The 23,443-nt window shown below is 42.5% G+C and overlaps 1 protein-coding gene across 1 annotated transcript; it reads left to right on the top strand.

Annotated features, from left to right (window-relative positions):
* The first annotated feature begins 1,129 nt into the window (after window positions 1-1,129).
* Window positions 1,130-23,443, top strand: dhx37 (DEAH (Asp-Glu-Ala-His) box polypeptide 37). Its single transcript, XM_048242894.1, is given in 29 exon segments — window positions 1,130-1,329; window positions 1,572-1,667; window positions 1,933-2,102; window positions 2,280-2,392; window positions 2,989-3,340; window positions 5,440-5,588; window positions 5,937-6,029; window positions 6,118-6,214; window positions 9,179-9,292; window positions 9,584-9,685; window positions 9,933-10,047; window positions 10,602-10,700; window positions 11,870-11,931; window positions 12,089-12,169; window positions 12,171-12,234; window positions 12,441-12,517; window positions 12,755-12,987; window positions 14,207-14,318; window positions 16,256-16,362; window positions 17,163-17,351; window positions 17,685-17,809; window positions 18,104-18,220; window positions 18,927-19,099; window positions 19,379-19,493; window positions 19,990-20,127; window positions 21,670-21,764; window positions 22,370-22,443; window positions 22,593-22,690; window positions 22,840-23,443. Coding segments are annotated over 28 exon segments (3,435 nt in total). The 5' UTR covers window positions 1,130-1,329; window positions 1,572-1,573; the 3' UTR covers window positions 22,917-23,443.

The following is a 23,443-nucleotide window of genomic DNA, read 5'->3' as shown; positions in this document are numbered from 1 at the left end:
GAACCGATCCATTGAAGTGTTGCTTCAGAAGGCTGGGCCTAATAAAAAAAATGCTTGCATATGATTGAATAAGCCACTTGTCCGTCATCTATTGATGTGCTACTTCAACCACTACGTCACATCTATGAAACTCCCGCCCTGCGTCCTGATTGGCTGTACCATAAAATCGGTTGCAGAAATCACTCTCAATGGAAGAGGTCCCAGATGGATGTAAGTGAAGCTATCCCTTTAACATTCCAATGATAATAGCAAGGTTGGATATAAACTTGGATATAAAATGTCATATTAATCAAATGCTTGTTTTCTTTCTTTTTAAAAAGGCCCCTTGATTACATACAATTGTAGTTATAATTTTCCATTCAATACAACACTAAACAGGACACCCCACCCCCCACCCCCCCCACACAACATCCACACTGAACATCTAAACACAATCAAAAATATCAAACCAGAAATATTACACTTACGCTACATGGTCATTGTGAACATTGTGATCACCTCAGAAAATCTGTAGCTGTATATTTAATGAGATAGTGCCTAATTTGCCATATTTTATTTTATGCATATTTTATTTTATTTTTAAGACAAAGTGTAATACAAAAAGTATTTATCTTAACATGAATATTCAACTGGTAGAAATGTATGAGGATATAAAAGGAAAAAAAAAGTCCCATTCACCTGTATATAAAACCTGGGTCAAAAAAATTCTGTCCCATTTTTTGTGACTCTAGAGGGCGCTGTTTTATTAGAGTCTATGAATGTACTGACACACTGATGAGGCAATTCTGTTATGTGTATAATTCTTCTAATAAACTTTGTACATTTTTTGAAACATGGAACATTGTGATAAAGCCTACCCCTCACCACTCCTGTGTGGACTTCAGCAGGACAGATCACATATTTTGATAGGCTACTGTCAAATTATGTCCTGTGGTCTAACTTTTCAGGACTTTCGTCCAATGACAAGGTTTGTCAATAATGTAAATAAAGTGTTTGCTGATGTCAATAGAGGTTTTGGCTACTGTCAAACATAATTTGACAGTCCCCTGTCCAGCTGAAGTCCACGTTGTTCAATGGGGTCATATTAGTCTAACAGTTGAGATATTCTCTGCTAAATGAAGTGCATAAATCTTACCCAGGACCTCTACTAACTCTTAAGACGTTTCTACTTGTCTGGCGCTAGGAACCATTCCTCACGCGGAAGTGCGTTGTCGGAGGAAAACAGGGGGCGGACTCAGTTCACACGTGAGAGTTTTTTGGAAAACAGACTGTGTCGCAAATGATATTAGGATAATCGTTGTGTCCTTTCAACGTAACGATTGCCATTAAGTAAGGTTCAACTTGTCCATTCGCGGTATGCTGTTGTGTAGTTTAACTAACTTACTAAGCTAACTCACTAAGGCTAAGCCTACATGTCAATAAGTTTCAAACGACTGGACTCTGTATAGACTCATCAATCGATGCCTATTAGTTAAATTAAAGTGACTTAAAAACGTTTGCGATACAGCACCTAAATGTTACACCAAGGACTGACCTGCAACTATGTTATTTATTTTCTTTCTGATGCTTAGAGATGGGCAGACTGAGAAAAAAACACAACTGGAAGGGACGACAACAGCCAGAACCTCGAGAAGATAAAAAGAGTGATGTCGTGGTGGAAATCAGTGGTAAAGTGAATTTATTCGCAAATATTAGATAGGCTATACCATTGGTGCTGTGTATGTATTCAAGAAGCCTACTGCAACATTTGAGGTTTTGGGGAAAACCTGCGCAGGAGAGCAGTCCATGAGTTTGTCTCTCTGTTTGTTAATTGTGTCTGGTTGGGGATGCTTTATTTCAGATATGTGCTGTGATGGCGAAATGTTTTATTGATTTTTAACGATTTGTGGCAATTCAGAGTGGGACCTCATGCTATTTTTGGTATTCCATCAGATGACACTCCTTTGAAGGGAGTAGACAAAAGTAATGCCCTTGTGCTCCCCGCTGCCAAAGCCAAGAAGACCAAAGGACCAGAGAACCCACTAGTTAAGAAACGGCCCCTCACCAAGAAACAGAGGAAGAACCTTGAAAAGGTTCTGGAACTCAAAGAGAAGAAAGCACATGTAAGAATGTTCTGTCAGTTCTGTTTGCATGATAGTCAAACTGGTTTTCTATAAAACAACAGCTTCCTGGAAATGTGTCTCGGCCATTCTCTGTGTATACGTTAACCTCAAGACTGTGTTTCACACTGTTATTTATTGTCCCCCCCTTTTTTCATGTCTTTTTTTTTTTTTTTTTAGCGGGCAGACATATTGACAAAGCTAGCAGAGGTCCAGCTACCAGAGTCTGAGTTGAAGCTGCTCTATACTACATCAAAACTGGGCACAGGAGACAAACTCTATCAGGCTAAAGAGTGAGATGTGCATTATTGTTTATTTAAAGGAACCATATGTAAGAAATGTATTTCAATTAATCATAAAATGGCCCTGATTGTCACTAGACATTAAGAAATCATGTTAATTTCAAATACTTATATCACTGACAACAGTAGTCCGGCCAGGATATTGTCATTTAAAAAGTGAAGTTGCAGCCCTCAACTGATGTTGATGTTGTGTTTTGTCATGTCATGTTGTGTTTTGGCCTGATGCGCCACCCTCCACCTATCTACTAATCACAAAGTCAGTAGTGTTTCGGCATCCGGGTTGGCAACCTTGAGTCAGGGGGGAGGGGATACACCGCTCTACAGTAATTTGAAAGTGATTGCCGTACCAGTTTTGGCCACAATCTTACATATGGTTCCTTTAAAACCGATTTTGTGCAAAATGTTGCTCACACAGTGTTTAATATGAACAATGTAGCCCATAGGTATTTTGCAAACCATTATAGTCTGTCTTGGAATATTTTATAGCATATATTCACACATGTTTACACACATGCTCTGTGTGTTTGTGTTTGTCTGTTTACTCATTTGCTTATGTGTGTGTGTGTGTGTGTGTGTGGGTTGAGCAGCTCCACTGATGGGACTGTCTCAAGCTCCGGACCTCCACACATTAGCAGCCTGAGTGGGGCAAACTGTAGGAGGAAGAGGAGACATGAGGAGGTTGAAGATGAAGAACAGAAGGTGAAAGAAGAGTCAGAGTCCTCCTCGGAGGATGAATCAGATGGAGTGGAGGCCGTGGAGGAAGAGGTGAAAGAGAGGGATGAACAGGACCAAGCGATGGAGGTGAAGATAGAAGAACAAAAGGCAGACGAGAAGAAAGAGGAAAAAAAAGAAATAAAAAGAGAAGCTGCCCCCTCCTGTAGTAAAGAGCCATGCCAACCAGCTGTGTTCATCCCTGTGGACAGACTTCCAGAGATCCAGGTGTGTGTGTGTGTGTGTGTGTGTGTGTTTGTGTGTGTGTCCCTGTGTGTCAGTGTTGCGCGGGTTTGGTCACAAGCGGTCCGAGCTCGCCCGATATTTTAATCAACCCGACCGCAACTCGGACCGCGAATATTAATTAAGACAAGACTATACCCGACCCGCGATCCGACACGCTTATTTACAAAATGTGTGCTTTTGGTTATAGCCTACCATGCAGTGTGACCGTAGGCCATTACTGAAAAAAAGAAACGATTTTATTTGCGAAACTTTATGCAGTAGAACTACACACAGCTAGGCATGCAGGACATTTGCGCAGGAGAAAGAATGAGAATAAGAGCGCAAGCACACACGCAACCAGCTAAGGATTAGCTAAACACTAAGACAAGACTTCAAGGCCATAGACATACATTTTTCTTTCGAAAACAGAAATGGTGAAGGCAGCAAGGTAGGCAAGAGGGATACATTGCTGGTCAAAACTGGTTTATAATGCTAAATGAAGCAGAAAGCTTTACTGAAGCACAGACACAACTTTTTTAAAGTCACAGACACAACGAACTAAGGTAACTTTTATGCATGTGCGAACCTATATGGCCTATACATACCGGTAGATATGGTTGTGTAGTCTGTAGCATTACATTTATTCTTGCAGGCGCAAGAATAAATGTTATGTGCAAGTTTAATATGGGCAGGTGGCAAAGTATCAGCATTATTTTACTGAGCGACTTGTCATTAGGTCTTGTGCCTAGTCGAAAAAAGCTGTTCCAGGTCAGTATATAAACCTATCTATTGCTTGCTTGAGGTCTGGGAATTGCACTTACTTGGTTTGGCTGGGAGGGCTTAGTCTACCAGTGCCGCATTTGTGACGAGTTACTGTATGTTGGTCGTGCCTGTTTTGTGGCTGTCTTTTAAATGGCTTCGCAAGAAGTACATAGAACATAGACCTAACTTGCACTACTGTCATCTTCTTTAAGAAACTTTCCAAATATTTCCCATATATCGCTTTTCCTGGATGGGTGTCTTTATTCTTTTAACTTCTGGCGTCTTCAGCTTCTTTACCATCTCCATCTCTACCGTCTCCACCTATGTGGCAAGTATGCTTCAACCAATGATATCTTTGAAAAACAATTATGAGTTAAATATTGATGCTAGCCTTCTTGTGATACTTTAAGTATTTTTGTAAAAATATATATTTAATTAATTTTAACTAACCCGCCCACAAATTACCCGAATATCATTAAAATATTTTTTTATGACTCATAACTGCGGGTGACCACTCAATTTCGGCCGGACTGCACAACACTGCTGTGTGTGTGTCCCTGCCTGCCAGTGTGGGGTAATATGACTGGACGTGTAGTAAGTTAATTTAGTCTTTAGTCTCACACATTGACTTGTGACACACCGCCACAAATTCAACCTTGCCCGCCACAAAGATATTTTTTGCTTGTCCTATTTAAATTCAGGGAAAACCTCTTAATTGTGTATCCTCGTGTCGCTATGCACATCTCTAACTAACCGTTCTCCCTTTCTCTCTCTCTCGGACCTACCCCTCCTCTGCGTGCTCACCAGTTAAAATATTGTGCAGGAATATTTTTTTATTTTTTTACAGTGTATGAATTGAAGACGGCAGGCTAAAACGCTATCAAATCCGATTAGCATCATGACCAAACTGCTCAAAGCTGTTCAAAACGGTTGCATTCAAGTTAACTCTGGTAATTGTTACAACACTGTCAATTGTGGCGACCAGACTATTCAGTTAATTTTTTTGCATTGCTGAAGAAAACGGTATAGGATAAAGATAATGTTATAGCTGGAAACGGGTATGTTAAGGCCCCTGCACATACCCACAGTCATGAGTGCGCCAGTGTGGTGCACTCCGTTTTCAGAATTCAATTACATTAGATTCCAATACAACCCCACACTCTACCACCGTCGTGTAGATTTTAATTCGGTTGGATATTTGTCGGTGTTGCTCAATGAAGTCCATTGTTTATCAAATATTTGTCCGTTGAAAATTTCAGTGCTTGCATGCATACTCATGTATATGCGGTTCATTGTGTATGTGTCTGTGTTTATGGGAATGGCTATTTGTGTGGTCGTAGGCTGCTCGTCTGAAGCTGCCGGTGCTGGCTGAGGAACAGGTGATAATGGAGGCTGTGAGGGAGAATCCTTGTGTGGTCCTGTGTGGAGAGACCGGCAGCGGCAAAACCACACAGGTCCCACAGTTTCTCTATGAAGCCGGCTATGCCAGGTACACACACACACACACACACACACACACAAACACACACAAACTCCGGTCCCACAGTCCCTCTATGAAGGGCTATAACTATGACAAACTTGTGGACTGGGAGATTTAGGAATGTGATTACATTATTTTTAGCAGGTTTTGAACAACCTTATACTGTACATGACAGTCCAGTCCCTTTAGTGCTAACATCACATCACACATAGAGGGCAGCATTCTTCTGTGCTCCGCCATTGAATGTGTCAGTCTAATCCTGTCCTCTTTCCTCATCACTCTCACTCTCTCTTTCACTCGCACAATCACTAACACACACAAACACATATACACTCTTACACTCACTCACTCTCACAGTGGCAGTGGGATCATTGGAGTGACTGAGCCCAGGAGAGTGGCAGCGGTCAGCATGTCCCATCGGGTTGCCAAGGAAATGAACGTGTCGACAGGGTACGACCCCATCGCAGCCCACTATCAATAGCATCGGCAGTGAGACACCACAATGTTGTAACGTGTGTACGTGTGTGTCTGTCAACAGGGTGGTGTCCTACCAGATCAGGTATGAGGGGAATGTGACCAAGGACACAAAGATCAAATTCATGACCGACGGAGTTCTGCTGAAAGAAGTACAAAAGGTAAAAACTCAGACACGCATGTGTGTTTACCCAAACACACCTATGTTGAAAGGGAAACACACAGTCTAAAGAAACACACAGCTGATTTTACAGTTTGTTTTCTTAAGCCACACAGGTTCATGTATGACGGGTTTAAGCAAAGTGACACATTTGTGGAAATGTTGTGCTTGGCCATACCACAACACGGTCCACAGCAAATGAGCAGAAAACCAATTTCTTATAGTTTTTAATGTTATTCACACACATAAAGACGCAGACATGTATAAAGTACCAGAGACCCATACTTGAGTAAAAGTACAAGTGCTCTATCAAAAAAAATGACTTGAATAGAAGTTGAAGTGCTCTTTAAGCACCACACTGTGGAAGTACTAAAGTATGAAATATGTAAGTATTGCAAGTAGTTTATTTTAAAATGTACTACTCAAGTACTGAAAGTAAAAGTACAAGTATTGTGTAATGTAGTTATTAAAGAAAACAGTAAAATGTTTGAATATCATGTTGTTTATATTATTTCAAATGTTTAGCCTAAAGGACACTCACAATTCTTTGGCTGTGGGCTAGTAGCAGTACAAAGACAGAAATGTACAAAAGCAACTTAAAACACTGAGCTTAACTCTTTGCAAACAAAAGTGTGTCTGTAAACTGTCTTCTAAATAAACTTTCAGCACACATACAATGTTGCCAATGCCTCGTTTTAAATGATAAGAACCTAATTACTCTGTCGACAAAGTGTGGAGCTCTTGTTAGCCTTGTAGATGGGTTAAAAGAAGCAATTTATGTGCAGTGAAACCGATGCCCGGTTTGCTATACACCATTCAGCGTGACACAGCCTCTATGATAGCCAGCTAGTTAACGTTAAGTGAACACAACATGTCATGAACCGCGGGTAGCTAGTTAGCTAGCGCTTACTGATAGCTCAAGCTGGTGTGACATTTGTGTATTATAATATTTGTAACTTACTTATGTTTCTTCATATTCAACGGTACATTTTTGAAGGCCATTATTGCGCAATCTTTCGGGAGGCAGAGTAAGCACTTAATTCTATATGAATTGTCTTTCACTCCGGCAAATGAAAACAGCTTCATCAAACCTGGTGACAGAGCCATCTACCGCTCTGGCAGTGATAATGTGGGTTTGGAATGATTTGTAACATTTTTATAATTGTAACGTGTAACAATGCAGCACATAAAAAAATGTATCGGAGTAAAAGTATTAAACTTATCGAAAATATGTACTAAAGTGGAAGTAGGAGAAAAAATAATACTCCAGTAGAGTACAGATAGCAGGGTTCCCGCGGGTCCTTAAAATGTCTTAAATACAACTTTCGGTTTTTAAGGCCTAGAAAAGTCTTAAATTGTCTGGAATGTCTTGAATTTTCGTAAAGGAGGTATTAAATTTGTGTATGGGACCGCCAGCGAGTGTGAGAGAGCGAGTGAAATGTCTCCATCTGGTTTCATGTGTTTTTTTAAACGGAAATGTATAAGTGACTGGCTACTGAAGGAAGTGTAGTGGTTGCAGAGTGAAGACGTTTTCACGGATCGTTAAAGGTGTGAAAATGGTAAGAATATGTAAAAATATGCCTTACGTTTTCGTGGTATAGCCGAGGCCTGAGAGATACGTAGGCCTAGGTAGCCTACGCGAGCGGTAGAGTGAGCGGGAGAAAGAGCTGGGTAAGTTAGCGATAGGGTGGCCATACGTTCGGATTTAGGCCAGACAGTTCAGCCTGTCCAGCGCAGCCTCAAGCCGGACGCTCATTTGTCCTCCTTTTTGGAGTTGCGCTGGGCTTCTAGAATCTTTGGTCGGACGCCGCATCGTTTCACAAACTATGGACCCGAAGATTGCTGGTCAAATTATGCGTGGTGCTTCTGTCTCTCATCTGATAATTTGCTGCGCAATTTATGAAGGAACCACGGACCGACAGAAAAAGAAAACAAACGTTTTCTCAATCAGGAGGAAATACACATTAAGTGTATCTGTTTGCATCTCTCCAGCGTGTTTTGCTGGCTTCGCCTAAGTAAATATCTGTCTAAGTTATAATAGCCTACCTGTAATATCGGTCTGCAGCTTGCTTGCCAGCCTTTCCCAGTAGGCCAAAGTTGTGAAATATAACCGCATTTTTTTTTTTTTTTTGAATGTCGGCGACTGGCTACATAATAATAATAATAATAAAAAAAAAAACGCATCTGTGTGTTCATATTACGTGCGTGATTGAGATGAAAACAGCAGTTTTTCAGCAGGAATATGCGAGGAGGGGTGTTTAACTTTTCCCATACATTTTTTTAAAACAAGTCAATGGTTTACAATGTTTCAGTCAAGCTTTGGTTGGTTTAAATACAACTGCAAATGTATTACCTTTGATTTGCTGTGCTGCATATGGGACAATAGATGCCTAAGTTAGTAGGCCTATTAGAATATTTAAATAGCTTAGTCTACCTTTGAAAAAATAAGGGAATCCAGACCAGTACACATGTTTGGCAAGTAGCCTAGGTTACTACAGACACAGATGAAGAACAGTCAGCCTCAGCCAGTAGCACAACCAGATATGTACAGCCAGCTTCAAAAGCAAGCAGTCCAGACCCTAAAATTGGGCATTGAATAGCTGTGAAGGTAATTCACACACAATTATTTTCTTTCACCAAAATATATTTGGTAACTTAGACATCCCATGCAGACATCCCAAATAGGGTGGGTGTTAAAATAAAAATAAAAAAGTAGAAAAGTTTCTACTATAGTAGAAAAAACAAGTTTTAAGTTGTATATTTTTTGCCGTGGTATAGTATTAATTTTTCCATTTAGATGTCTTGAAAAGGTCTTAAAAGTCTTTAAATTTGCACTTGGGAAATGTGCAGATACCCTGAGATAGTCTACAGCCTTTTAGTATGTAACTACAGTACAGTAGTGAAGTAGTTCTCCTTTGTTATTATACATCTCTGTAAAGACATAATGGGTTTTTGTCTTGTTCAGGACTTCCTGCTGCAGAAGTACAGTGTGGTCATCATTGATGAAGCCCACGAGCGGAGTGTTTACACAGACATCCTCATCGGACTCCTGTCCCGCATCGTACCGCTGCGCAACAAGGTAACACACACACACACATACACACAGACACACAGTCACACTGATACAGAAATGGTGTGTATAGTATCCCATACACACACACACACACACACACACATTCTCATAGTACTATAGTCTGTGGTCACATGTAGCAGCATTCACAGAACTAATTCACATACCGTACCATGGTGTACATGTATGCAGAAAGAAAGATAAGCAATGTTTTTATTTGCGTTCTTACAGACTTCCATACCCATCCATAAGTTGCAATTCCATTTAATGTGTGAGTGTGTGTCTGTGTGTGTGTTACAGAAAGGTCTTCCCATGAAGCTGGTGATCATGTCAGCTACTCTGCGTGTGGAGGACTTCACTCAGAACCAGAAACTCTTCTCTACCCCTCCACCTGTTATCAAGGTCTCATCTCTCTCTTGCTGTCTCTATTTTCCTATCACTCACACACACTCTCTCTCTCTCTCTCTCTCTCTCTCTCTCTCTCTCACACCCACACACACAGACTCACACATTCACATACATATCCCTCCTCCTGTCTTTTTGTAGCCTTTTTAGTGTTGCCACCTGTGTTTCTTGTAAGTGGTGATTATATAACTGAGGCAGTGTGTGTGTGTGTGTGTGTTGTGCATATGTTTGTGTGTGTGTGTAGGTGGAGGCCCGTCAGTTCCCCGTCACGGTGCACTTTAACAAGAGGACTCCCATGGAGGACTACACTGGAGAGGCCTTCCGCAAGACGTGCAAGATCCACCGCATGCTCCCGCCAGGTGACACACATAAGCACACTCGCACACACATTTACCCTAATGCATTTGTGCAAACACACACTCACACACCCCTCCCCCCCAAACCACACGGATAAACACCAAGTTTCACACAGATGCGCACACACATTCACTCTCCAGCATTTAATTTTTTTTTTTTCCCCTCCTCACGTACTCAAGTATAATCACACACAATGGATTACATGCTCAGCTCTTGCACACCAGAACATGCTCATCGCAATGTACACATGGTTCACATGTATTTGCATGTAGCCACTCTCTTGGAGATTCATTTGGAATGAACACAGATCCACAGACACACACCCACACAGACACACACCCACACTAAATGCCATGCATTCCCCACTGCGGGCAGGTGGAGTTGGCGTGTAGTTGCAGGCAGAGGTTGATTGACAGCTATCTGCTCGAGGCTGGGCCCTGGGCTCTTGGCTCTGAGAGGCGGGTGCCAAGAAGTGGTGGTGGGGAGTGTCTGTTAAACCCCTTAGGAATCTAGATGTATGTATGTGTTACATTTTGTGTGTGTGTGTGTGTTTCAGGTGGGATTCTTATGTTTCTGACTGGTCAGGCAGAAGTGCACTCTGTGTGCAGACGGCTGAGGAAAGCCTTTCCTTACAGACCCAAGAGGGACCAACAAGGTGATCTCACACTCTCATTCTCACATACACATACACACACACACATACTCTCTCTCTCTAAAGCAGTGTTTCTCAAACTTTTTTTCTGGGGACCCACTTTTTAAAAGCGACCTAACTCGTGACTGTGGTAGTTAACAAACTAGATCAGTGGTTCTCAAACTTTTTCTTTCATTCCCCACTTTGATCAAGGGGGCATTCTCGAGCCCCACCTGTCCCTCATCGCTCTAAGAAAGTGGTAGGTCAAGCTTAAAATTGTCAAATTTATTGAAATAATGACAAGTTCTAAATATATCCTCTTCAACAGAGTTACAATCAGCTGGTGCTGCAGATATAATAATAAATAAATACATAACACACATATTTCTGTTTTCCAGCAACATATTAGGAAGCATAGGCCATTTTACAGCATTGTACAATATATTCAATGAAATGCCAACATGCTGCATTAAATGGATCCATAATCCAAATGGACTCCATTCAAAAACTTTGCAGGGATGTGATGTAGTCCTCCTGTTCAATAATGGGATCACAAGGTGCCTCCCCAATCAGAGTTTCTCAAAAATCACGCGTCGCGATCAGCACTTCCCATACCTCAGGAAAGCCACCTTGAGGTAGGTGCTTGTCTTTGCTTGTAACTGGACATTTAACTCAAATGTATCGAAATATATCAAATATATCGTAAGATAGGCCAACAGCCATTTGGTCAGCTATTCAAACATCTCTTCCTCCAAGAAGAGGTGACTGGAGGAGAATAGGAAAGCCACCTTGCCTCGCTGTGAAACAGTACAGCCTTTTGGTCAGCTACCATCTCTTAGGCAGGTTAAGGGCTTAAGGGCTCTCACAACAAGGTCGGGACTAACTAAGCTGCCTTGACACAAGCGCTTCCCTGTGAATAACACAGTGTGTCCATTGCGCATCGGGTGCTACCTGGGCCCAGGCTACAGATAAAAAATAAATAAATAAAAAAAACTCCTATTTTTCACGTCAGTTCGCACCCCACCTGGCATGTCTCCGCGACCCACAGTTTGAGAAACGCTGCTCTATTACCCTCTAGTCTCTATAAAGACAGGCACCATCATTGAATTCACCTTAACAGTATCACATGTGTATCAACTGTGTGTGTGTGTGTGTGTGTGTGTGTGTGTCTGTCTCTGTTTGTCTGAGAGCAGAGGGAGAAGAGGACCTGGCCGCAGAGCTGAAGAAGTCTAAGAAGAAACAGAAGAAGACAGTGGTGAGCGTCCATGCAGACACCAGATCAGAAAAACACAAACAAGTCTGTTTTCTCTGTTCCTCTGCTGATCTAGCATAGACATATAAAAGGCCTTTTCTCTTACCCTCTCTCTCCCCTCCCGTCCTACTCCACTTCTCCCTTATTTTGCCCCCATCAGTCTCTCCCGAGGATAGACCTGGATAACTACTCGGCGTTGCCAGTGGATGAGGGAGATGAGGATCGGCAGGCCGGCATCGACGGAGGATGATGATGATGATGACGAAGGCTCTGATCTGGACCTGGGAGATCATCCAGAGGATGGTGGTGAGACTTATTGCTCTCACTCACTCACTTACTTTCTCACTCACACAAATATTTATTGATTGTGTCTTAATGGCTGTGCTATGATGTATGGTGTGTTTTTTTTGTGTGCTAGACGTGTGTGCGTGTGGTGGATAGGCCTCTGAGAGTAGTTTTGCATTTTATGAAGTGTGTGTGTGTGTGTGTGTGTTGCGTTTCTGTTAATCCAGAGGAGAAGGCTGATCCATCCATCCCCCTGTATGTGCTCCCTCTCTATTCACTCCTGGCCCCTGATCAGCAAGCTAAGGTAAGAGTGTGTGTGTGTGTGTGTGTGTGTGTGTGTGGGGTTATATATATATATATATATCACTTTTTTACTTTTCACTTGTGTATATTGTGTTTATGCCTTCTATGCAGGGATTTGCAGAAATTATGCATGCCCATGGTTATGTTTGTTATACCTTATTTGTGTGAGTGTACCGAATGCCTAACTGCTGTGTTTGTGTGTGTGTGTGTGTGTGTGTGTGTGTGCATTTGCATGCAGGTGTTCCGTCCTCCCCCTGCAGGCACGAGGCTGTGTGTGGTGGCCACTAACGTGGCGGAGACGTCGGTGACCATCCCTGGGGTGCGTTACGTGGTGGACTGTGGCCGGGTCAAGCAGCGCTTCTATGATCGCGTCACCGGAGTGTCCTCCTTCAAGGTCAACTGGATCTCCCAGGCCTCGGCCAATCAGAGGGCAGGACGAGCTGGCAGGACAGAGCCCGGCCACTGCTACAGGTGTGTGTTGTGTGCGTGTGCATCTGGAACATGTGGAAGGATATTGATCACATAATATGCTACACTTTTCATGTAATAGCATTCCTTTCCCCTGTACTGTGAATATAACACAGCTGCTAACTGTAGCCTGACGTAGCCATACTCAATTCTATTCTGGAACCGGAGCATTGGGAAAGTGATTATGGGCTGTGTTTCAACCGATACAGGGGAAAAAATACCTCAGCACACAACTGAATAAAAACTGGAAAAAATACAGGGGCTCATAAGTTGGAGTTAAAATAGCCCCACATAATCACATACCCTTCCCCATATCTCACGATTGGCATGGGGTATATTTATTATATATATATTTCCATAACATCATCTCTCAATGCAAATCAAGCCAGCTATTAGGCTAACTGAAATAAAACCATGCTAATCTCTAGATATGGTGAAGGGTATGCGATGATGTGGGGCTATTTTAATTCCAAAGGCCAAGAGAACTTTATCAGGATGCGTAGTATCCTGAATCCATGAAATAACTGGCCTTTAAAAATAAAAATCTGCCTGCCTCTATGGGAATTTAACATAGGGGTATGTATATGAACCCCTGTATTTTAAGGAAGAACATTTATTTATTTACGATACATTTTTCATTCACAAAGAAAATTGCTGTCCTTAAAGGGACACCAGGCAAGCCTGATGTTTTTTCTCTACGAAACTCCCCCTCGCTCGGTCTGAAGCTCTCTTCCTTTTCTTTGCGTCTTCCATCAAGGGTTTTCGCTGCTTCTTCGCCGGCTCTGCCATTATACACACGTTTGCAACAATCGCTAGCGTTTCGTTAGCCTGCCTCTGTGCTGTGGATGCAGGATGTAAACTGATCCTGCTTTGGTCGGCGGGTACAATACACTGAACTTGCAAGCGGGATATTCTTCCTATAGGCAGTAGGGGCGGGCGAGAGAGTCTTCATTCGCCCTGTAATGAGTCATTTAACCATATACCGACTTACGAAGATGAGTAATTAACACGAAACGTTGCCTGGTGTCCCTTTAAAGGTTGGATTCTTTTCATTTTATTAATTAAGGCATTAAGATCAATTTCCAAAAATGATTTTTTATTCCTCTTTTTAGTCAACTTTAGCATGTGTATGTAGGGTATGTAAACTTCTGGTTTCAACTGTATTTACATGTGCACTTATGTATGTGTGTGTGTGTGTGTGTGTGTGTGTGTGTGTGTATAGGCTCTTCTCGTCAGCAGTGTTCAGTGACTTCAGTTTGTTTGCTGAGGCAGAGATCACTCGAAGACCGGTGGACGACCTTGTGCTTCAGATGAAGGACCTTAACATTCAAAAGGTGAACTACACACACCATTAAAACCTTTCAGTACACACACAAACGCACACTCAGTAAGCTGGCAAATAGATCTGCGTGAAAAGCTATTGTTTCAGCTGTACACTACTACCCACACCTACATGTCAAGAGGTTGTTAAACAGACAATGCTTAACTTTTTTTTGTGTATTTGGTGTTTGTCCTGCATGGTGCGGGGATATATATATATCTCACATACACACACATGCACTATATGTGTGTGTGTGTGTGTGTATGTGAGCGTAAGAATGATGATGTGTGTGTCAAGTCAACCCTATTTCTATAGCACATTTAAAAACAACTGAGTTGAACCAAAGTGCTGACAAACAAACATAAAACAATGAAAATGGTACAACCAATAATAACATAACATAACATAACAACAATAGTAACATAACATAAAATAAATAAATAATTGAAATAATAAACAATAAACAAATTGGTCTAAAATAAAGAGTGTGTGTGTGGGGGGGGGATTAAGGTAGATTTAAAGCTTGGGAGGAAATGAAAGTCTTTAAGTTAGACTTAAAGCAGTCAATGGTTGGAGAGAACTTAATATGTACAGGTAGACTATTCCAGAGTTTGGGGGCAACAACAGAGAAGGCTCTATCACCCTTATGTTTTGGGGATATAGAGAAGATTCTGAGATGAAGACCTAAGTTCCAAAAATAATTCCGTGGAAATGCATGGATTCCAGTTGCTGCTACTGGAAGAAACTGGAATCCATGCATTTCCACTGAATTATTTTTGGAATCTGATCCCTTATCATACCTGTTCATTCTTACTTGTCGCTCGACTTATCGTGACTAAATTCAAGATAGCTGCAAACGCTAAACTTCGTGAAGATACTGTCTGCATAAATCGTCTTGTAAGTAAACTACCAGTACTTTTTCAAAGTTCTCAATGTCTCGTTTTAAATGCCAGGGCCCTCGGAAGTCTACCAATGAAGTGTGGAGATACATTGAGCCTCAAATGGTGTAAAACAGTGATTTATTTGCATGGCTAGCCCGATGCGAAGCACCACCATTGAAAAAAGCTGTTGGTAGCATCGGCTAACTAAGCCCAGATTTTTTGGAGTGCAGGGGACAAGCCGAGATGGGCTATGAGACATACGTTCACACTCGGTATCATGTTTCAACACACTTTAGGTCAATATCACACCGGAATTCTCCTTTAAAATCCCCTAAAATCATGAAATTGTCAGAGTGAGAGGCCATAAAAGATAGTAGATCAGCAAATTCTTGAATGAAATTACAATTAAGCTTAATTTTTGGTGGTCGGTAAACTAATGCACAGCGGAAGGTGGCATTTATCTTTACAAGCTGTACCTCAAAAGTGGAGAACATATCAATTTGTACAATTCTACATTTAAAGTTGTTATTATAAACAGTGACCAGACCACCTATGAATGTGTGTTTACTCGTGGTGGATGTATGAATGCACACACATACAGTATGTATGTATATCTATACTTGTATGTAAATGTGTGTGTGTTGTGTATATTTCATGCAGGTATATATGTTTGTGTTTGCTGTTCATATTACATATCATTAGCTGTCAACCCTACTGTTTTTTCTTATTTAAACTTTTTCCTGCTGTCTTCCCGTTTTAATATTTTCCCGTAAATACCCTGTATTTTAGGCCTAATAATCTCATAGCATTAGCCCTACCACCGGACCGGTCAGCCTCTGTGCTGTTGTTGTGCTGCTACTCTCCTGCCCTTGCGGCCAAACTGATGTTTTCAAAGCATTTATTTGCTTGCTTTAAGGTGCATGTGTGACTTTAGAGTGGTATAGCCAGAGGTTGTTGAGAGAACACGCGTTTTTGGTTGTTGAGAGAGCGCGTTTTGACGCCAATTTGTAGGCAGTCACATTAGACCTAGCTACACACACCTTATTCAGTTTGTGTGTGTGTGTTATAGGTGGTGAATTTCCCGTTCCCTACTCCCCCGTCCTCTGAGGCTCTGCTGGCTGCTGAGGAGCTGCTCATCTCTCTGGGAGCCCTGGAGCCGCCTCCACGCCAGGGACGGTGAGGACACACACATACATATACACAAAATACACCGACATGCACACACACACAGCATACACCGACACACACACACACACATGCACAAAATAAACGGACACGCACACATACACAAAATACACCGACAGGCACACACACATATGCAAAGTACACCGACAGGCACACACACATACGCAAAATACACTGACACGCGCACACACATTCACAGATTCCAACATACACACATGAAATATGCACATACATAATAGACACATACTCACATACAGTGTACACACACACACACACACACACACACAATCCACAAACACTAGGGGTGTAAAAGTACATATTCATGTCGAATTGTTTAGGTACAGGATGTTCGATACAGATATATCGTGAATATACCAAATGCACTCTTTAACGGTAATAAACAGTGTGCCTTTTTGCTTGTTGACCATGTTTCAAATTTGAGTTCCTACACAAACATATGAAGTGGCGGACCATATGTCAGTATTGTGAACTAATGTCAAAAAAACATTTGACAGCTTTTCAAAATACTATTCCCGTTGCACATTAGCAATATTTTAAATGAATTTTAGGTTAGTAGTACGCTGTACTATATTTGGGTCCACGTGGCCATGGGGAGATGGGTTCCAGTGCGGGTCATTTCCTGATCCCACCCCATATCTCTCTCCCACTCACTTCACAGACAAATATCACCCCCTTTACTCTGCTTCTCTCCTTCCACTTAAAACCTCTTGTGATCTTGTGTTTGTGTTTGTGTTTGTGTGTGTGTGTGTGTGTGTTTGCTCTCCCACCAGGATGCGTGAGCTCCAGCGGGCGCGCATGAGCTGTCCCATCAGCCCCCTGGGCCGGGCGATGGCGGCGTTTCCGGTGTCGCCGCGCTACGCTAAGATGCTGGCGCTGGGCCGGCAGCAGGACTGCATGGCTTATCTCATCGCCCTGGTGGCCGCCATGACCGTGCGCGAGATCTTCCAGGACCTCGACAGGTGGGGACACAGGGGTCGGGGGTCACAGCACCCCGGGGTCATGTGACCACATGGCAGTTGGTATCTCAACTCTGTGTGCACTCTCTTTCTCTCCTTTTTCCCCATCCCTCTCTCATTCTCATACTGTCCTGTTGTCTCTTTTCACTCCTCTGTTCTTCTGATGCTCTTGTCCATCTTCCTTCTTTAACCTCACTCCCTCTTCTTGTGGCATGAATACTCTAGTGGTTTTATCACTGAAAAAAAATACAGGCATTTCAATGATGTGTAGTTGTGTCTTAGTACAGTAGCCACAAACATACAGAACCTAACTAAACCCCCCACGCCCCATCTCAGGCCGGTTGCTAAGGAGGAGGACAGTGAAGGTCATAAGCAGAGGAGAGCTCGCATGGCCCAGATGAGGAGACTGTGGGCTGGACAAGGACACACCCTGCTGCTGGGGGACCTCATGGTCATGCTTGGTATGTGCGCACACTCTCACACACACACACACAGAGCCTTTACTGTTGGGGAACTTCATGGTCATGCTGGATGAATATGGGAGTGAGTGAGAAAAATAGAAACACTTATGCACCCACCTCCTACGTAGGCATATCTACACAAATTAGATCAATGTGGTGAAATGTGTGGTGTGGTGAATATGAACATGATGATTGTGTGTATGAACATGTGTGTGTGTGTGTGTGTGTGTGTGTGTGTGTGTGTGTGTGTGTGTGTGTGTGTGTGTGTGTGTGTGTGTGTGTGTGTGTGTGTAGGTGCGGTGGGTGCTTGTGAGTTTGCTGGCTGCACACCTCAGTTTTGTGAGGAGAATGGCCTTCGCTACAAAGCCATGATGGAAATCCGAAGACTCCGAGGACAACTTACCAATGCAGGTAACAGACTCACACATACTTTCTCTAAAACACACACACACACATTCACAGGCACAGAATCTGACATGAAATTATGTGTACTTACTACTGTGACAGACAGACACTCACACTTGCATGCTTACACAGGCACTGATGCCACAATTGTAGCACAGAAGCTAAGGCAACATGGTTTTAGGGCGAGTACAGACCTAGCTGACGGTTTGACATCTGATGATGTCTGTCACAGCTTTGTTAATGTTACACAGCATATCATGCTGGCAGCAGAACATAGCCTACATTCTTGTTGAAGGCAGATAGTCTTTGCTGTGTGCACAGTGAGACTTTTGTTCGCCAGGGAAAGGCAACACAAGGCGACTCAACTGTCAGTCGATATCGTAGGTAGTGTTTTGAGGTCTGCTAGGTCTGCACTCGCCTTTAGAGGAACTCGCAAAGCCACCCAACACACATGAATACACCCAAAAACACACACTCACATCAGACACACTCATTCTTACACATTAACATGTAACACACTCGCATAGATACTGGCACCCATAAACCACTAAGGTCCACATATGGACACAGGTCTTTACACACACACACACACGTACACACGTACGTACACAGAATACAGGTCTTTGTACACACTCACACACAGCCAACAGGTCTTTTCCCGCGTTTCCGCTGTCTGTGTGTCCCTGACTGCCCTCTGTCGCTCCTCGTTCAGTGAACACGGTGAGCCCTGAGCTGGGAGTGTTTGTGGACAGTAAGATGGCGCCCCCTACTGCGGCTCAGGTGCAGTGCATCAGGCAGGTGGTGCTGGCCGGTCTGGGAGACCACCTGGCCCGCCGAGTCCAATCAGAGGAGCTGCTGGACCCCAAATGGGTCAACGGATACAAGGTCTCTGCAGTACACACACACACACGTGCGCGCACGCACACACAAGCACACACATACACACACAAACTCAAAGGGTGGTACACATACAGAAACTAACAAAGACATGGACATAAGTCACCAACACACAAGTACATGCCAACAGCCTATACAATGTCTTAAAGTTTGATCAGAGATTAAGATTATAGTCTACTCAAGCTTTTCTCAACAACATTTATGATCATTACTTAACTGACAATAAATTCTCTCCCTTTTTGTCCCCGCTGGTGTACCGTACTGCAGACTCCTCTCCTGGATGAGCCTGTATTCCTCCACCCAAGCTCCACCCTCTCCAAGACCCTCCCGGAGTTTGTGGTCTACCAGGAGATTATGGAGACCACCAAGATGTACATGAAAGGTGTGTGTGTGTGTGTGTGTGTGTGTGTGTGTGTGTGTGTGTGTGTGTGTGTGTGTGTGTGTGTGTGTCTTTTATGTATATTATTGTCCTGTGTTTGTGAGTGTGACTTTTTTAGTGTGTGTGTGTGTGTGTGCAGGAACAATTTGCATCAGGAATGGCGTGGGCTTTTTTGACTTGTTGGGCTTTTGTTGGTCTTTTATGTGTGTGGGGCTGTTTTGCTTAGCAAGACCAACACGTGTTTTTTTAGGTATGAGAGAGAACAAAGAACAAGAAGAAGAACTGTACGCTGTTTGTTGTTGTTTTTTCCAGGTTTATATAATCAACCCAGAGTCTTCCCTTATATGTATCTGTATAGACCCTTTCAAGAGTTCCATTACCAGCATCATAGTTGGCCCCACAAGGCTTCCGTTTTAACATTCCATATGTTATCCATATTGTTTTTGTTTTTATTGTTGAAAGGGTCTATATTTATTGTGTGCGCTTGTGCGTGTTGCAGGAGTGTGTGCAGTGGAGGCGGATTGGGTCCCTAAGCTCCTCCCACAGTACTGCCACTTCAGCGCCCCAGAGGAAAGCCCCAGCCCTTGGTACTGCCCAGACTCCGGCCGTGTCAGATGCCACTGCCAGAGCACCTTCTGTAAGTGTGTGTGTGTGTGTGTGTGTGAGGGAGTTTGAACGCATCATCTTGTGTGTTGTGACCGTTTCAAGATCATATAATATACCGGTAGGTGGGTTTGTGTGTGTGTGTGTCTGTTTTTTATGTATATTATTGTGCTGTGTTTGTGAGTGTGACTTTTTAGTGTGTGTGTGTGTGTGTGCAGGAACAATTTGCATCAGGAATGGGCGTGGGCTTTTGACTTGTTGGGCTTTTGTTGGTCTTTTATGTGTGTGGGGCTGTTTTGCTAGCAAGACCAACCACGTGTTTTTTAGGTATGAGAGAGACAAAAGAACAAGAAAAGAAGAACTATCACGCTGTTTGTTGTTGTTTTTTTTCAGGTTTATATAATCAACACAGAGTCTTCCCTTATAATAATATCTGTATAGACCCTTTCAAGAGTTCCATTACCAGCATCATAGTTGGCCCCACAAGGCTTCGTTTTAACATTCCATATGTTATCCATATTGTTTTGTTTTATTGTTGAAAGGGTCTATATTTGTTGTGTAACTTGTGGTGTTACAGGAGTGTGTGTGCAGTGGATTGGGTCCCTAATCTCCTCCACAGTACTGCCACTTCAAGCCCAGAAGGAAAGCCCCAGCCCTTGGTACTGCCCAGACTCGGCCGTGTCAGATGCCACTGCCAGAGCACCTTCTGTAAGTGTGTGTGTGTGTGTGTGTGGGGGTTTAGGCAGCATCATCTTGTGTGTTGTGACCGTTTCAAGATCATATAATATACCGGTAGGTGGGTTTGTGTGTTGTGTGTGTGTGTGTGTGTGTGTGTGTGAGGATGTGTTTGAAGTCTTCTTGCTTTATTTTGTGAAAACAAGGGTGTGGTCTTCAACCTCTTCCAACATCATATTTCACTTCATTAGGGCTGTGTGTGTGTGTGTGTGTGTGTGTGTGTGTGTGTGTGTAGGTATGTGGGTGGGTGGATGGATGTGAGTGAGTGGGTGAGTGGGTGGATGTGTGTGGTTGGGTGTTTGTGTGTGTAGGTGGGTGGATGTGTCAAAGGCCAGGTAAGTTTAGTTCTATAGTACATTTCATACACAGAAGGTATTCAATGTTCTTTACATAAACAAAGAAACTATAGTAAATGAATGCAATAGCTTACAATGTTTTAAAAAGTAAAGTACATAAAATAGAATACTTTAAAGACATAAGAACACAGGGTGCATATGATTTACGCGAAGTGCATTTGAAAGCGTCTAAACAGTTTGGTCTTAAGAGTGTATTTGTGTATAATTCCATGCTGAGATAACAAAAAAGTTGTGTGTTTTTAACAGAATCAATGGACATGCTGTGTGTGAGTGGGAGAGATTTTGTATGTGTGTTATTTTGATGTTTGTGTGTGTGTGAGATTTGAGTTAGGGATGTCTTTAGGAATTGGTAACATGCATGGTGTATGTCTTAAGATTTTCTGTCACCATCATTGTGACTCAAAGAATGCTCTCTCTCTCTCTCTCTCTCTCGTCCCTCCCTCCCTCCCTCTCTCTCTGCCTGTATTTCTCTCTCTGTTTCACAGTCCGTGTGAATTGGAAGCTGCCCTCCATTGAGATGGATTACGCAGAGGGGCTTGAACGTTACAAGTTATTTGCCAAATTCCTACTGGAAGGACAGGTACTTTTGTGTGTGTCGGTCTTTCTCCGTCTCTCATTCATGTTCATTCATGACGGACTGCTTAGTAGTGTACACTGGCTGGCCAAAAAAAAAGGTCACACAATGTTTGGTTGGACCGCCTGCTGCTTTGTTTATAGCACGCATTTGCGGTGGCATCGTTTCCACAAGTTTCTGCAATGTCTCAACATTTATTTCCATCCAGCATTGCATTCATTTTTCGCCAAGATCTTGTATTCATCAGGGAAGAAAAAATCCATTGATGGAATAACCTGGTCATTCAGTATTCAGTAGTCAGCTGACCTCATTCTTTGGGCACACAACGTTGCTGAACCTACACGTGACCAACTGCAGCAGCCCCAGATCTATTTGCTTACTTAAATCCAGGTGGTGACCTTTGTTTTGCCCAGGCAGTGTATATAACAAAGCATTCTTTTGATATACTTATCTTTTTTAATGCATTTTAGTTTTTAAAGCTTTTTTCTTTAGTTATCATTTCATTAGTTTCATTAGTCATTGTGAAGGTGTGTGTGTGTGTGTGTGTTTTTGATAGTAAGTGGCTTGTCTGAGCTTGTTGGAGCTCTGAGTTGGGTTGTCGTTTCTGTTAGGTGTGTTCCAAATTAAAGAAGTACAGCAGCTGCCTACTCTCTAGTCCCTCTACCATGCTGAAGACCTGGGCCAAGTAAGGACTAATATACTCACACTATATGATCATATATTAATATGCACACACGCACGCACCCACGCACACACACAATGTCTTGCTGTCACTCACAGAAACACTAGTTTTTCTATATTTTCTACTTAACTGCTGTGCTCCGTGCTCTGTAGATTACAGCCCCGCACAGAAGCCCTGCTACAGCAGCTGGTGTCAGAGAAAGTGGACTGTCGGGAAGCCCTGCTGTGTGCATGGAAGAAAAACCAGAAATGTAAGTGTGTGTGTGTGCATGCTTGTCACTGATATTTGATTGATTAGGGTAAAGTCTTTATTTATTGATTGATTGATTGATTGATTGATTGATTGATTGATTTATTGATTGATCGACCTTTTGTTACTCTCTTTCTCTGTGATCTTTAGATCTCCTTTCAGCATTTCATCAGTGGATTCCAGAATCCCTTCATGAGGAAGTTGCAAAGATCTGGCCTCCTCTCTGATAAGCACACACACTGGACTGTCTTTGTGTACCTGTGAGTGGTAATCATGAACAAGTTTTTTAATTGTTTATTGAGGGCAATAAACACTCACTTTTTACCCAGCAGCGTTCCCTTGCACATTTATTGTTTGTTCCGGGCTAGTAATTGGAAAGAGATGGAGAGGTGTGTGTCTGTGTGTGTGTGTGTCTGTGTGCGGACCTGTGTTACATTCACATCCTCTGCACCTCTGCCAGAAGTCTCCTATGTTTGTTATCATCATAGTTGTAAGTCACATATACATATGACCATCTCAGCATATCAGCTACTTAATGTTTTCTATTACCATATATATCAGTATACACATTGAGTCTATGGAGTTTGTCTATGGATGTGAGTGTATTGCACTGAATGTTTTTCTTGATCATGTTACAAACTTTTGGCAGCAGTCTGTTTTAAGTTCTAATGAAAATGCTGTGTGTGGGTGTGTTACTCTAATCTACTTCTTGAAGTGAGTGGGAGTGAGTTCTGTATGCCTTCCACTCACTATT

This window comes from Alosa alosa, chromosome 5, assembly GCF_017589495.1.
Source record: "Alosa alosa isolate M-15738 ecotype Scorff River chromosome 5, AALO_Geno_1.1, whole genome shotgun sequence".
NCBI lineage: Eukaryota > Metazoa > Chordata > Actinopteri > Clupeiformes > Clupeidae > Alosa > Alosa alosa.
Note: the sequence above shows the minus strand (reverse complement) of the source record. Positions and strands in the feature narration are given on the sequence as shown.